The following is a 17,073-nucleotide window of genomic DNA, read 5'->3' as shown; positions in this document are numbered from 1 at the left end:
ATGACCCTAAACATACCAGTAAATCCACCAAGGAATGGCTAAAAAGAAAGAAATGGAGGGTTCTGGAATGGCCAAGTCAAAGCCCGGATCTAAATCCCATCGAGATGTTGTGGGGGGATTTGAAATGAGCTGTGCATGCAAGAAACCCCTCAAACATCGCACAGCTGAAATAATTCTGCATGGAGGTGTGGGCAAAAATTTCTCCCAGTCGATGTCATAGACTGGTAGACAGTTATAAGAAACGCCTACTTGAGGTTGTTTCTGTCAAAGGGGGCAATACACCTATTAGAATACCAAAGGGGACAATACCACCTATTATATATATAATATATATATATATATATATATATATATATATATATAATATATATATATATATATATATATATATATATATATATATATATATATATAAAAGGTTATGGCCAAGGGTGTACTTACTTTTTCCACATGCGAAATTTGCATTTATGTTTATTTAAATTATACAATGGACTACAAAATGTAAATGTTTCATGATATTTGTTATATTATATCACCTTTATCGATCAATATTGTTGAAATGAAGATCAAATAGCTGTATGTTGAAATATGTTGAAAAAGTCAAAACTTTACATAGGGTGTACTTACTTTTTCACGTGACTGTATATACAGGTGTATATATTAGTTTTTTTTAAATTATATAATTATTAAAAAAAATTATATAAATTTTGTTTTTTAAACATTAAAAAATTAAATATATATTTAAAAGTTATGGACGAGTTATGACAAAACTGGGTGGATGAGTTGGGTAAGTGACAAGAACAAGCTGATTAGATTTGGGGATGCAAAACATAAACTGTTCAGCCTGGCGGAGGTATGCGCTCAACCGAGTGCCGTTGTTGTTCTATATATATATCTAAATATAATTTCAATTCTCCAGCTTAATGAGCGCACGTAATGACGTCACCGCCATGTACGTACGCTCTGCCTGTCAAGCTCTCGGAAGAACCATCCGACAGAGCATAATTTTGATCTTAGTTCAGATACAGTCATAAGTGCATGAAAAACTCACAGTTACCGACCTAGTTTCATCCTGTTGGGGCTTCATCAGTGCAACGCAGTGAGTCCTGCATACACTTATTACCTTAATGGCGGTTCACCACTGATGGTATGAAATCACATAATAACTGATATATATATACACAAAGAATTAAGTTAAGCACCCCCCCCGTTTTTTTACAACCTCGCACATTACAAGTTTGTTGTCGTCAAAACAGTGTAATATACCCATGATATTGCTATATTTTCTGGAGAAGTGATATTATGGTCACATAAAAACATAACAATCATGCTGTTTTCAATATTTTATTCTGAATAATTTAAGGTGAAATTTTTTGGGAATTTTAGGCATATTTTCACCTCAATTTAAGTATGGAGCTATAGGTCCATCACGGACAGTGTGGATGACGTTTATGTTTTCTAACGTACAGTCATTGTTCTGAGAAGACCTCTAGCGATCTTTGCGTCAATAACGTGTGTAGGACCCACGTGATCGGATCACTGACTCAACCAATCACTTTTTTTCACTTTGATCACTCAATTTCATCAATGGATAATTGCTAATGTCATACCAATCATTATTTGATCTCACATACCTTAGAATATATGCCAATGTATACATATACACAAAGAATATATATTAGGGGGTGCTTACCTTAATTCGTTGTGTAGGGGTGCTTAACTTAATTCTTTGTGTATATATATATATATATATAAAAAATTATATATATATATAAAATTATATATATATATATATATATTTGTTCATAATTTCATTATGCCTTTGTGCCTTTTGAAATGTGTAAATCATTGTGTATCGGTATCCCAGTTATCTTCTAAGTTATTGCTCAATATTTTGGATCATTGCATCTACAAGGAGGAGGTGGTGGCGGGAGGGAGAGAAGCATGTTTTGTTATACTTCAGTACAATGATAGGATTATTCTTGTGATAAATTTTATTCGAATGTTATGTAAAGTTATATTCTTGAACTGTCAAAAAATTATTATATTGAATATTATAAAGTCAGAATTGTTAATTGAATAATGATATTTGTAGTCCTGTTTCTCTTCATTTATTAAATCTTGTTTTAATCTGTTCATCTTTTTATTTTCAGGTGGGTATAATTGATTCAAAGACCATGTTATCAATATACAACTTCACTGGAGAGCAGGTAATAATTACCTCTACCACCCTCCTTCTCCTTCCTCCCTTTCCAACTTACACACCGCAATCTGAATTAGTTCAGCAATGAAAATGGAGTTGCTGTATCGATTGTTCAGGCAGAGCTCTATCGTGCCTCATTTTGGTCATTTTAATTACTAACGTCAGGATTTGAACACCACAGTGAGCGCAAGTGGTTCATATTGTATGGCCTAGCAGAAGATAAACCACATTAATATCTTGCAAATTCCTGGATTGAGCCTCGAGGAAAAACAGACTGTTTTGAAGGGCATCTGTTATTTGGCCTATTTACACTGGAATGATTGCCATCTTGTGTTTACATTCTTGCTCCAGATGGCCTCATACTTTGGATTCACAGTGGCCGTGACCGATGTTAATGAAGATGGGTGAGTTAATGTTTGTTATGGATACTTATGGAACCATGCAAGTTGCATTAATGGCTCAGGCTAAATATGACCTGTTATAGAGAGTTGTAGATTTTGACATTCAGCTGAATTAATGTCTGGCAGGTTGGATGACGTGTTTGTCGGAGCTCCACTTTACATGGAGCGAGGTGCCGATGGCAAACTCCGTGAAGTTGGTCGGGTCTACCAGTACCTCCAGGACCACATGCCCTTAAATTTTCGCTCATCACAGACGTTAACCGGCTCTCAGACATATGCACGCTTTGGCAGTGCCATAGCACCACTTGGTGATCTTGACGACGATGGCTACAATGGTCAGAGCATTATTTTTCTTTGTCCATCTGGCTTCCCATTTCACCAGCGTTCTGTATTCCTCGTCTCCTCTGCCTCCTTCTTTCCTTTATCTTCATCACTCACACTCATTGTAAAACTATAAATGACTTGCCATTTTACATGCTTCTGCCATGCTGGTGTTCTAAAATTTGCTGTGGTGTTCCTTCATTTGCTCATGATTATTCCAAAGCAGCCACTCCTTTTTCCCTTGGCAGATTTGGCAGTAGGAGTTCCATTTGGAGGTGAAAACCACGGTGGTTTGGTTTATATTTATAATGGAGGCCGGGAGGGGCTGCAGTCTACTGCCTCACAGGTGCTCAAAAGCCATTGGCCCAGTGGACCAAATGCGCTGCCCCCAAGCTTTGGCTATGCACTGCGAGGGGGCGCTGATGTGGATGCCAATGGTTATCCAGGTGAGAAGGTCTTTAGAACATCCTGTTACCACTGTTTGGGTCCTAATAAAAATTTAAAAAACCACCTTTAGAGGCCATTTTTCCCCGCAAAGCGGGGGTTGGCCTTTTTCGGGAACCGTGGTTGTTGTTGTTTTTCGGTCCCCTTTTTGAAGCAATGTTTTACGGCCGGATGCCCTTCCTGACGCCAACCCTTTTTGCCGCCTTTAACGACAAACAGGGAATTACCAGTGAACTGGTACTCAATTAGCCGACCTCGGAAGGATGACAGGCTGAGTCAACCCCCCTGGTGTTAATTCAGCGATTGACCGGGATTCGAACCCAGGATCCTAGGATTCGTCCATCTTTATTAACCTTATTATTTATTTTTATTTAACCTTATATTATTTATTTAGCACTTAACCTACTCTTCATTGCTTTTATCGCTTCCTCAAATTCCTTCTCGGTTATCTTCTCTGCCTATCCAAAAACTGGGTTACTCTCTATGTTGCCATCCCTTTCATTCTCTGTATTCAACAGCATTTCCATATTCTCTTCCATCTTCCCTTAATTCCATCTGGGTCCACAACGATTTGTCCCACTTCATCCTTCAAGCAACTCCTAATTAGTGGTCCTAATGATGTTATAAATTATTTTTAATGGCTTGCCTCTGAAGCACAATGCTTTTGAAGCAGAAACATTAAAAACAAGTAGCGATGCATTCAAAGTACATCACCCCATGCCAAATAAATAAATAACATCCTCCAGCACATAACATTGCTGGGGCGCCTTCAGTGCCTGACGATGCCGTCGTGCAGTACATGGAGACGGAATTTGGAGGGAGAGGTGTACAATAATTGATTGATGAATTGATTAATTGCGTAATTAAAATAAATAAATAATAATTGTAAAATAATTAATTTCTTAATGAATTGGCTAATAGCATACGTACACCACCAGTGTTTCATCCGAATCTGTAACTTTTTGAAAAATAATTAAATAATTAATTCGTTGGAAAAATTAAATAAATAACCAATTAATTGATTAATCAATAAATCAAAAATACCTTTTATAGCCAAATCACTTGGTCACTGCCGTTTCCAAGTATCAGCTGCCAATCTCAAAAGGTGCCTGAGATATTAGGCAGATGAGAAAGAAAAGAAATAAATTATTAATGATTAAAAAAAAAAAATCGTAAAATTATTAATATCTTAATCAAATGGCTAATAGCATACCTAAACCACCACCGTTTCATCCAAATCTAACTTTTTGAAAATGATTGAATCCAGTACTTAATCGATTCATTGATTAATAAATTAATCAAAAATATCCGTTATAGCCAAATCCCTTGCTCATTGTCGTGTCCAAATATCAGCTTCCTAATTCAAAAGGTGCCTGAGATATTGCCCAGATGAGAAAGTAAATAAATAAGTGATTAATACATCGATAATATTTAAGTAATTAATCAATTAATTGATTCATCAAAAAAAAAAAAACGTTTTTGCCAAAGCACATGCTCATTATTTTGTCCAAAGTTCAGCTTCGTAGCTCAAGGATGGCTGAGACATCGCCCGGACAAACAAACAAGAAACAAATAGAGTGAAAACTGAGTACTCCCATTCGGTGTGTATCATCCCCGGGCCTCACTTCAGTGCCCGGCGATGACGTCACGCAGCACCTGGAGATGGAATAGGGAAAGAGCGGTGTGCAATACCATACATCATTTAACTGCTCTGCCAATGAGGACAAGCACTGGTCATGATGCATTTTGGAATGGGATACTTAGAGCAAAAGGTAAAGTTGTCATGCTTTGCAGACCCAGATCTCAGCCTGAAAATTTGGCGGTGTAATGATTGCCAAAGAATTGTTGATTAATATTTTCTCACATGCATTCCTCTATAAAGCCAACCCTGTGTAGTGAATAGCATGCTCACCTCGCAAGCAAGAGAAACCAAGTTTGATTCCTCGTCTGGGAAAAACCTTTGGCAACTTCCTTTACTCCAAATGCCACTACAAACCTAGCAATAAGTAGGAGCCAGCTTGTTCATCGATTGGTGGATCACTTTCCACGAAAATGGTTCTGCCAGCGTGGAAAGCAAGTATTTCGGTCTTCTTCCATATTTCTAGGTACCAGGTTACATGGGTAGAAGGTCCTACACTATCAATAAAATTCACATGCCATATGTGAACACTCATCTTTGGCTATGAAGGGCAACTATTATTACAATGGCTGATTATTGAGCTGTGTGGAAAGTGGAGGCACAAAACAATCCGTGCTCACTTTAACCTGTGCCTTTACTGTTCCATGTTCTACAGACCTCCTCGTTGGGGCATTTGGAGTTTCCAAAGCCATTCTTTACAGGTGAGTAGGTTTAGCAACATAAAATAACATGATTGGTGAATATATATATTTTCAGCAATTGTTTCAATTTCAATTTATCATCAGATGTGAAGCTTGAAAATTCCTACACAGTATTTTGAACTGTTCTTGTCCTTTTATAATTTTTGGGCCTTGCTTGGCAAGCATATAGGGAATTACAGATTACTGACTGAGTTACAGATTCTGATGAAATGGTGGTGGTGTGTGTGTTCTATGACCGAATTGATTAATAATTTAATTTTTTTATGATTATTATTTATTTATTTTCATTATTAATCATTTACTTATTTTCTTTCTCATTGTCCAATATCTCAGGCACCTCTTGAGCTAGGAAGCTAATATTTGGACATGACAGTGGCCAAGTGATGTGGCTATCAAGGATATTTTTGATTTATTGATTAAACATTTAATCGATTAATTTATTTATTGATTAAATGACTTATTTAATTAAATTTCTAAAAGATACATCTTCGGATGAAGCACGAGTGGTTTAGTTATGCTATTAGCCAATTGATTAAGGAAATATTTTGTGATAATCTTTGTATTGATTTTAATTATACAATTAATCAATCAATTAGTGTACACCTCTCGCTCCCAATGCAGTCTATATGAGCTGCACTGCGGTATTGCCGGGCGCCGGGGGCCCCAGCAATGCCGCTCTGTAGGATATTTAATTATTTGGCATGGGGGCGGTGTACTTTGAATGTATCTGTACTTGTTTGAGTTAATTTTTGTTGGCTCGTTCCTGTGTGTCTATTAATAACATACTTCTGCTGGGGATAGTTTATGCTGTAATGAAAGCATGCAGACGTCTTCACAAACTGAACTAGAAAAGCACTCAGTTGAGACCATACTGTTGAGACCATTTTGTATCCCACTGATAGGCCGGATCTGGATTCGGACCTGAACCAAAGTATAATCGACTTGTTCTTGTCACCTACCCAACTCCTCCACCAAGTTTAGTCATAACTCGTCCACAACTTTTTAAATATCATGTTATATATCGCTTTTCACCCGATCTCTCAATGATGAAGAATCACTTAAAAATTAAACAATTCTCATATCCGAATCCATATTCAGATCTTCACCAAAATCGAATTGATTAGGTCTTGTCACAAACCCAATCTGTCCACCAAGTTTTGTCTAAATCCATCCATAACTTTTTGAGATATCATGCTATGTATCGGTTTTAGCCCTATCACTCAATGGTGAAGAATCACTTAAAAAATTATCTGATCCAGATCCGGATCTTCACCAAATTGAATCAATTCTTCCTTGTGACATACGCAACCTCTCCGCCAAATTTCATTGGAATCCGTTCACAACTTTTTGAGATATGTTGTTCACAGACAAACAAACAGACAAACAGACAGGGCTGAAAACATAACCTCCATGCACCTTCGGTGGTGAAGGTAATGAGTGTGGCCTTATCGCCAAATTGAAATGTGCAATTCATTCAAACGCCATCTGTCATCTGCCATAGCATTTTCACCAATATTGGCCAATACTGCACATGTTATTAATGAGGATTTTTGAAATGATCACATCTTTAAGAATTACTATCTACGCATAGATGGGTGTGAGAAAAATGTGTTTCGAAGATAAAGTGAGCTGTATAAGGATTTTAAAAATTCAATTTCATCAGATGGTTGTCCAACTCATCTGCACTTCCAAAAACCGATTTCAATGATCCATCTTTGTGTCGATATTAATTCATTGAACTTTGCCTCAATATCTTCACATCAAGCTGAGAAGTTTAATTCATTCTATTTTGCCACCTCTGTTGTGTAGGGCTAGACCGGTGGTTCGTATTGAGGCAAGTGTCCATGTGATTCCACAGATCATTAACCCAGAGGTTAAGAATTGCAAGAATCCAGACACCGGCAAAGATTTCACCTGGTAAGAAAAATCAAAACTTTTTTTTTTTTTTTTAATCTGTAAGGAATTTAGGCCTGTGAAGTGACTTCTGTGCTGACCCCTAAAGTCTTTGGGCCAGCAACTAGAAATGTTTAAAACAATGGTTTAAAACACAGGGTTTTATGTTCCTGAAACAACTTTTCTTAAAGATGGTAAACAGTCACTTAGTATTGTTTTACTATGAGGCGAATAACTTCATAAATCTGCCTTGGGAATTACTAACTTTTTAGGCCTAGAAGTCGTTTTGTAAATAGGTATCTTAGGCCTGGAAGGCAATAATGTTGGTTGAGCAGAGCTATTCCCTCTGACCTATTCCTTTGGCCTTGCAGCTTCACCATTGAATATTCAATCTCAGCAGCCGGAGCAGCTCCAGAAAAACTGCGTAAGACCTGGCATTGTAACAGCACCCAACACACAATCTCTGAGTGTCTCACTGAAACTCCTGGTGCAATTCAATCAGATATTTAGACAGAATTCTAATATTCTTTGAATATAATTGGTTCACGAGTTATCAAGTGACCACTATATTCGTCGTGTGTGTGCGTCTGTCTGTGTGTGTGTCTGTCCGCAGCATAACTACCCGATGATATCATCCGATATTGATGAAACTTGGGTGGGAGGTTGATATCATGATCTAGTTGTCCTGCCTAGAGTGGGCGTATTGTGCCCATTGTGGGCGGAGCCACGCCCCCAAAACATGTCTTTTTAGGGGGTAATCGATTTCAAGCTACATCTTCTCCGAGGGGTTTGGTGGAATCTGACAGGGGTGGGGTTTCGATATTTGGTTAGGCCAATGTCATGTGTCTAGCCCCACGAAGCTCGATTTTTAATTTTTTTTTTTTTTTTTCATTTCATTTTTCACCGGATTTTCGGTACTAGCAACGGTACCCGCCCTATGGGCGGGGCTTCAATTGGGAGGCCCAAATGAAAAGGCTAAATATCAGAAATTGAAGGCTTTTTTTCTTTTAAACGATTTATATAAACATCCGTTAAATCTCGATCCGTGCAGCCGTTTGTGCGGCACCCGGGAAAATAACGTCATGCGGGAGCAAGTATCAGCAGGATGTGGCAGTGGGGGAGTCCACATTTCTGATCCTCCTTAATGCCGAAGTAGCCCACCACTTCTCCAAGCATTCCGCTCTTCAGATCCGCCATGACAGATTTAAGCTTGATACTGAAGACACGTGCAGTTAGTCCTCCCGATGTCGTATGTACTCCCGATACGTGTTTCCTTCATTGTAAAAACTTCCAAATCAACAGTTAAAAGGATTTTGAGCCGATAGCTGTTACGGCCTTGGCAAGATCGATGGAGACAGTGATCTGTTAGCATATTCACCACAAAAATAGCGATGTGGAATTCTCTCATGTGGAGATTAAACTAATCGTGTTCACAATCGCTATGTCGTATGTACTCCCGATACGTGTTTCCTTCAGTTGAAATGGGTTAGAATTCTCTTAAGCAGGGATTCAACCCGTGTCCTTATAAAAGGTCTTTGTCCGAGGTCACCGAGTTCGATCGGTGCAGCTGTGCAGCGATCGGTGCAGCCATTTGTGCAGCACCCGGGAAAACAACATCGTTACAATGAGAACAATGAACGTTATGTGAACGCGAATGTTATGCGTGAGTCCAAGCCTGAGAATGCTGAAAACCAAAGCTGAAATTGGGAAAACTAAATGGCCTATTTTAATCCTGGAGATCCCAGGATTATCCACCCAAAATATCGTTGAGATCGGTTCAGCAGTTTTTACGGTACCTTCAAACAGACAGACAAACGGACAGACATTTGGTGAATTATAGTAAGATTTTGTAGCTAACTAACCTCATAACTGATTATACATTATTTTCTATCTCATGTCAAGGTCAGTAACCTTCGTTTTGACATTTCCGGGTCTGGCCTGTCCGGGCCTGTTTTGGTTATAGTCCGTCCTTTGTCATTGAATACCGCTCGCTCGTGAACCATTGTCGTCTCCTGACTTGTAAAATATTAAAAAGAGGATATAATTTAAAAAATGTTTATTTGCTGTTATAAAATAAATACCTCGCATACTTTTGGCAGCCAATCAGTGGCTCTCAAACGCCTTGACTGCCTTTACAGGTATTGCTGGAAACTCACAAGTTTCAATGAAAGCTACATCGTGCACTTTCGACATACAATTATTGTACTACCCCTGCGAGGCGGACAGCGATTCAGAATGAGGTCTTGCTAGGTAGTCTGAATGTGGGATCAATGGAGGGAAGAAGAGTCAAGATGGTGGAGATGAAGCAATGCAGGTTAGAAGTGTTGTTTGTTCAGGAAATCTGATTGAAAGGGGACATTGTGAAAAGGTTGGTAGGACGGTACAAGCTGGATGGAAGGGCCTGGGAGGACACAGGAGGTGATGGAATGATTAATGGCATTGGAATCATAGTATCAGAAGAGGTCAGCAAGGATGTGATCAAAGTAGAAAGATGGGAGAGACAGATAGTTATGGCATGGTTGGTGACCCAGAAACACATGATGTGTGTGAAATCGCTATATGGGTCACAGACATGAAGGACTAAGATAGAGAAGCAGGAGTTCAGGGATACGCTGGAGAGGATGAAATGGTTGAGCTGGAGGTGATGCTGTGCATTGCGGGCGGCTTCAACGCACATGTGGGAGAAACTGAGCCTGGAGAAGAAGAATGTGTTGGTAAATTTGGATGGGGAACAAGGAATAGAGAGGAGCAAGAACAGGTGGAGGTGGTGGCGAGAAATGGTTTAGGTATAGCTGGTTCGTTCTTCCAAAAGTGGAACAGCTACAAGATTACTTACAGGAGTGGACAGCACAACACAGAACTGGATTTGTTGGTAGTTAGGAAGTAACTGTTGTGGAGGATCAAGGGCTGTAAGATGGTGATAGGAGAGCATGTCACCACCTTGCACAAGTCTGTGGCGTTTGTTGTACGCATGCAGAAAAGGAAGGGGGCTGGATGATGATAAAGTGGTGGAAGTCCATGGTCCTCGGCACTGTAGATGTTAGAGTATAACAAGAGGGTAAGGGCCAAGTAATGAGGAAATAGTGAAGAAGCCAAAGGTTTGGAGAAGGGGTGGAAAACAGAAAGGCATTTAGGGGAATTGCAGGAATTTATGTGGAAGGACATCAGGGAAGGGTGCATCGTCGAGGGATATAAACCAGGTATGGTGGATGGAGGAAGTCACGAAGGTAGTTGGTTTGAAGGAGGTTTGTAAGAGGATAGAGAAGATCAAGGATAGAGGGGGACAACCAAATTCAGCCGCAGGGGTAATGCACTTGTATGGGCACAATAATAAAGCAGCCAGGAGAGCTGTGGATAAGGGAATTAATTATATGGAAACGTGTATAGCAACTTAGAAGAGGACGGTGGGAAGAAGTTAATTTATAAATCGGCTCATGACAGGGATGGGGACGGTAAGGACGTGAAGTGATGGGTGATCAAGGACGATGATGATGGGTTACTTCCTCGAAAACTCTTAGACGATTCTCTCTTTCTTCACTTTTTGTAATTTTATGAGCCACAGTTAGCAGTGCACTAATGTGCACAACAGTATATTCCATCTATATATTATTTAAACATTTAAAAGCATTTTGTGGGGTTGGGGACAAACATTAAAAGGGAAATATTTCCTGAACGACAGATTTTCAATGCAAAAACTAGTCCAGAGAACATAATTGTTCGTAATAAGGAGGCTTTACTGACGTTCATCAAACAAATGATTACTTGAAATACATTTGAGAGTTTAATCTTGTACACCGCTCCTTTTCTAATCCATCTCCAGGTGCTGCATGATGTCATCGCCGGGCACCGAAGGGGGCCCGGCGATGACGCGCGCTGAAAGGGAGTACAGTTTTCACTCCAGCTGTTTGTTTGTTTGTCCAGGTGATATCTCAGCCATCCTTTGAGCTAGGAAGCTGAAATGTCGGCACAATAGTGAGCACGTGTTTTGACAAAAACGGTATTTTTTTTTTTGATTAATCAATTAATTACTTAATTATTATCGATTAATTAAGCACTTATTTATTTCCTTTCTCATCTGGGCAATATCTCAAACACCTTTTGAGCAAGGAAGCTAATATTTGGACACGACAGTGACCAAGTGATGTGGCTATAAAGGATATGTTTGATTTAGTAATCAATTCATCGATTAATTATTTATTGATTAATCAATTAATCAATTTTTTTTTAAATTAATGACTTATTTAATTAATTTTCAAAAAGTTACAGCTTCAGATGAAACACTGGTGCTTGAGGTATTGTCACGTCCATGGCTGATGAAAACCAGCCTTGGACGATTAGCCGAACAGTTAACTCTGAGGCAGCAGTTCAAAACTTGGTGGTATATTTTTGGTGCGCGTGGGGGAAGAAAACCAGGGTCTTACCTGTATGATGGCACACGGGGTTAATCCGAACCCCACAACAAAGAAACTAACACCAGAAATGAAATGCAACAATAAAAGATTTAATGAAAATAAAGCACGGAAATGAAATGAATGGTGAGGTAAATCTTTAATCCTACTTGAGACGTCTCCATTCAGACATGAATACGGACAAGGGGAAAGATAGAAGAAAAATAAAATGTTCTTAGTTGGCTGACACTCAGAGCTGAGTGTCAGCCAACTGTTACGTGGTCCTCCCGGTAACTACCTGGTCTGGGTGACCCCCGGACCGTGGGAGGACCCCGCCAGAAAGATATATGGTTTATACGCTTTCGTAACGCAATCAATATGAATTCCGGTCAAGAAGAAACCCCACACCAAGGATCCGGAATAATCAATAATATATTCCCCGAGCAATCAACAACCATCAACAATCAACAATCAATATTACAAAGATGGCCATCTTATATATGTGTCCCCCCCTTTCCCCACTCACGACCACTTGGGTCACTGTCCCTCACAATGTCTCTCTTCTCCGCACACGGGCGGTTGAACGAACCCCGGGCGGACGTGCTCCAAACGTGCACGTCTCGTACCGGGGACAGCTGCTGCAGCGCACACCTCCTTGCCAAGCAACGGGGCAAAACCAAGCGCGGCTTGCAACGCGCGCGAGGCCAAAGGTGCGACCCGTACGCGTCCTTGTAGACGGTGAGGCGAACTGTGCCGGACGCTTGGTTCCGTGCACGAACCCACGGCGATTTGACGTGTAAATGGGTAATTACCCCACACAGGTAACTCCTTTCGCCGGACGGGCTTTCAAACGCAGCTTCCCCCACGCTGCTCAATATCGATACCGCTCTTCTCGGCGCTGGGTGAGGAAGAAGAAGATCGCCGCTTCTCCCGGACCTCGTGTCTTTTCTCCTTCCGTTTCCGGTCTCCTTTTCCCCAGAAGGGCTCCTGACCCTTTAATCACAACAACCTTTAATCGACTACATATTAATAAGCAATGACCTGAATAGTAATTCACATAAATTCACATAAATCCGTAACACTCCCCCCCTTCAAGAAAGAAAGTTGGAACCCAGCGAAAACTTTCTTTGCCGGCCACCTGTGATAAACAAACCAGATAACTCACACCCCCCAAATCATCAGTTCCCCCCGGGCACAATTATCACTTAAAAATAAAGCAACAACATTTCACAAAACCCCTAGATTAATTCACTCTGGACCAAGCGTCAACCACTTCTAGTTTCTCTCGAATGACGGTTAAAAGGTGGTGACCAAAGCCCCAACGTTAAACCTCTCGATAGCACTTTTTCGGGAGGCCCAGCTGAGTATTCCCTACATGGACGCCTTAAGGAATGTGGAGTTCACGGTTAGTCCGGGGAGGAAAGTTCATTACATGGACGCCTTTAAGAACGTGGAGTTCACGGTTAGTCCGTGCAGGAAAGTTCACTACCTGGACGCCTTTTAAGAACGTGGCGTTCACGGTTAGTCCGTGTAGGAGCCCCGGCTCGGCGGCTCCACCGTATATAGTGCTTCAACTTCTCCAGACTCCTAACAGTTACGGGGGGACCCCTTGTCCCAGCCATTACCTGACTGGCGGTCTCCTTCTCGGCCAGTGCTCTGACCTTCATTCTTGCGGGAGGTGCCGTAACTCTGGGAGCCTCCATAGTAATATCGGCTGCTGCCAACACCAAAACTACCGCCAAGTGGTCCTCTTCTGTAGATCTCTCGACGCCTACGAAATGCCTTCCCTACTGTTATGGTCCGACCTTCCAAATCCTTACCATTCCAATTCTTCTCTGCCTCCCTGGCGTCTCTTGTGCTTGCAAACGTGACAAAGCCGAACCCTCTTGACCATTGCGTTTCCCTGTCTTTTACCACCCGCACTTCCACCAGCGGCCCATATCTGTTGAAGACAGAGGTCAGAACTTCTTCCTCTGTGCTGAAGTTCAGTCCCCCTACAAATAACTTGGAACTTTGGTCGCCATCCCGAGCTGGTGTGGTGTTATTTTCCTTGCTGTGCTCTTTACCAACCCTTGGGTTACCATAAATTTGCCCCCCGGCCAAATCATTCCCGATAATCACAGATACTCCCTCCACAGGAAGCGTGGCTTGTAAACCGACGGTGACCGGTCCTGACACCAAATCGGATTCCAAATGGATGACATGAAGTGGGGCACTAACACAGCCACCGATCCCTTGTAACCGAACACTATCACCAGTTGCGGTACTCTTTGACAATGGCAAAATGCCTTCAAGCATTAAGGATTGATGGGCTCCGGTGTCCCTCAATACCCTAACAGGTCTTGGGTTAGTCAAGTCTCCCTCGAGTGAGACAAACCCCTCATAAATAAATGGTTGGTAACTCTTCTGTGGGCGATTTCTTACGCTAGCCATCGCATTCGGAGTTGTAATAGTCGGACTCCGCTCTGGGTTGTCCCTTTTCATGAGGTAACAACTGGACATCAAGTGTCCAGGTTTTTTGCAAAAGGCGCAAGTAGGCCCGGAGGAAAAACTCGTGGTCTGCCTCGGGCCCCCCGGGAAATAAGTTTGTCTTGGGCCCGTAGCCCTCTGATTTCGAACAGTTGGGGTATCCGCGTTGTCCCCATAATCCTCTCGAGGCCGCCGCCATGTATTGTCGTTCTCCGCACCGGGAGTTCCATAACTCCCCTGCTGAAGTCTAGGCGAGGAGCTAGGTGTGTGGACCCCTATCCGGTGTGTTAAGGCATAATCATCTGCCATGGTGGCTGCGTCCCACAACTTTGGTACTTTCTTTTCCTGCAGGTACACTTTGATGTCCTCGTGGACACACTGTTGAAATTCCTCCACCAGCATCAGGTCACGCAATGCTTCGAAGTCGTTCCCGACTCCTTTCGACTCACACCACCGATCAAACATGTTTTCTTTCACTCTGGCAAACTCCACATGGGTCTCACTCTCCCTCTTCCTGGCATTCCTGAATTTTTGCCGGTAAGCTTCAGGAACCAACTCATAGGCTTTGAGGATGTGCTTCTTCAATACCTCATAATCTGCACATTGGTCCATTGGTAGTGCCGAATATATCTCTTGAGCTTTACCCACCAGCACACTTTGCACTAGTATGGTCCAGGCCTCCTCCGGCCAGTTTAACTGTCGAGCCACTTTCTCAAAGTGTGGAAAAAATTTAGCGACTTCCTTTTCACTGAAGGGTGGAACCAGCCTCACATGTCTGCCCACATCCAAGGTGTTCTGGCTAGGTGTCGACCCCGTCAGCAAGGGTGGTACCTCTCCCCGTTCTCTCATTAAATCCAGCTCCTTGAATTTAATCTCTTGCTGAAGCGCCAGATCACGTTCCTTCAACTCCCTTTCGGCTTTTCTCTCCTCTGCTTCGAGTTCCCTGGCAGCTCTCCTCTCCTCTGCTTTTCTCCCTTCTAACCTTTCATGGAGTTCTCGTTCCACTCTCCTTTCCTCTGCTTGTTTCTCTTCTCTCCTCTCTTCTGCTTTCCTTTCTTCTTCTGCTCTTTCCTTTTCTGCTTTCCTTTCTTCTTCTGCTAACCTTTCCTGGAGTTCTCGTTCCACTCTCCTTTCCTCTGCTTGTTTCTCTTCTCTCCTCTCTTCTGCTTTCCTTTCTTCTTCTGCTCTTTCCTTTTCTGCTTTCCTTTCTTCTTCTTTTAACCTTTCCTGGAGTTCTCGTTCCACTCTCCTTTCCTCTGCTTGTTTCTCTTCTCTCCTCTCTTCTGCTTTCCTTTCTTCTTCTGCTCTTTCCTTTTCTGCTTTCCTTTCTTCTTCTGCTCTTTCCTTTTCTGCTTTCCTTTCTTCTTCTTTTATCCGTTCCTGGCTCCGTAATTGCAACTCCAGTTTCCGGAGCTCAACGTCTTCTGGTTCTTCGGGTAGCCACTGCCAGGCTAACTCGTCCCATGTTCCTAATCCCACCATAGACTATCACCATGGTCTGCAACTCTGCCTTCCTCAAATTAGTTCGGACCTCCAAGTTAAAATGTTTGGCCAATTTCAAGAGGTCCGCTTTTAGTAACGCTCGGAACTGTGCCTCACTAGGTGTTACCGCAAAGTTCTGTGCAACAAACGCCATGGTGACTATCGTTAACACCTGTTAACCTTCACCCAAGACTTTACCACAATTTCTCAAAAATTTACCAATTAATAATTAATTAATTAATTTTAATTAATAAAAATTATTATTTTATTATGTTATACAATTTTATATCCCGGAATTCAATTGGACGAGCCCCCAATTCTGTTACGTGGTCCTCCCGGTAACTACCTGGTCTGGGTGACCCCTGGACCGTGGGAGGACCCCGCCAGAAAGATATATGGTTTATACGCTTTCGTAACGCAATCAATATGAATTCCGGTCAAGAAGAAACCCCACACCAAGGATCCGGAATAATCAATAATATATTCCCCGAGCAATCAACAACCATCAACAATCAACAATCAATATTACAAAGATGGCCATCTTATATATGTGTCCCCCCCTTTCCCCACTCACGACCACTTGGGTCACTGTCCCTCACAATGTCTCTCTTCTCCGCACACGGGCGGTTGAACGAACCCCGGGTGGACGTGCTCCAAACGTGCACGTCTCGTACCGGAGACAGCTGCTGCAGCGCACACCTCCTTGCCAAGCAACGGGGCAAAACCAAGCGCGGCTTGCAACGCGCGCGAGGCCCAAGGTGCGACCCGTACGCGTCCTTGTAGACGGTGAGGCGAACTGTGCCGGACGCTTGGTTCCGTGCACTAACCCACGGCGACTTGACGTGTAAATGGGTAATTACCCCGCGCAGGTAACTCCTTTCGCCGGACGGGCTTTCAAACGCAGCGTCCCCCACGCTGCTCAATATCGATACCGCTCTTCTCGGCGCTGGGCGAGGAAGAAGAAGATCGCCGCTTCTCCCGGACCTCGTGTCTTTTCTCCTTCCGTTTCCGGTCTCCTTTTCCCCAGAAGGGCTCCTGACCGTTTAATCACAACAACCTTTAATCGACTACACATTAATAAGCAATGACCTGAATAGTAATTCACATAAATTCACATAAATCCGTAACACAA

At 42.0% G+C, this 17,073-nt stretch overlaps 1 protein-coding gene across 2 annotated transcripts in view; it reads left to right on the top strand.

The window, feature by feature from the left end:
* Nucleotides 1-17,073, top strand: part of LOC137430004 (integrin alpha-8) — a 117,374-nt gene that overhangs the window by 73,375 nt on the left and 26,926 nt on the right. For both annotated transcript variants that reach the window (XM_068120466.2, XM_068120457.2), the window contains exons 10-16: nucleotides 2,154-2,210; nucleotides 2,555-2,607; nucleotides 2,731-2,939; nucleotides 3,174-3,371; nucleotides 5,664-5,709; nucleotides 7,519-7,626; nucleotides 7,974-8,026. In XM_068120466.2, the coding sequence (XP_067976567.2) occupies nucleotides 2,154-2,210; nucleotides 2,555-2,607; nucleotides 2,731-2,939; nucleotides 3,174-3,371; nucleotides 5,664-5,709; nucleotides 7,519-7,626; nucleotides 7,974-8,026 (724 nt within the window). The remainder of the gene's footprint in view (nucleotides 1-2,153; nucleotides 2,211-2,554; nucleotides 2,608-2,730; nucleotides 2,940-3,173; nucleotides 3,372-5,663; nucleotides 5,710-7,518; nucleotides 7,627-7,973; nucleotides 8,027-17,073) is intronic.

Source organism: Myxine glutinosa, chromosome 1, assembly GCF_964187855.1.
Source record: "Myxine glutinosa chromosome 1, kmMyxGlut1.1, whole genome shotgun sequence".
Lineage (NCBI taxonomy): Eukaryota > Metazoa > Chordata > Myxini > Myxiniformes > Myxinidae > Myxine > Myxine glutinosa.
Note: the sequence above shows the minus strand (reverse complement) of the source record. Positions and strands in the feature narration are given on the sequence as shown.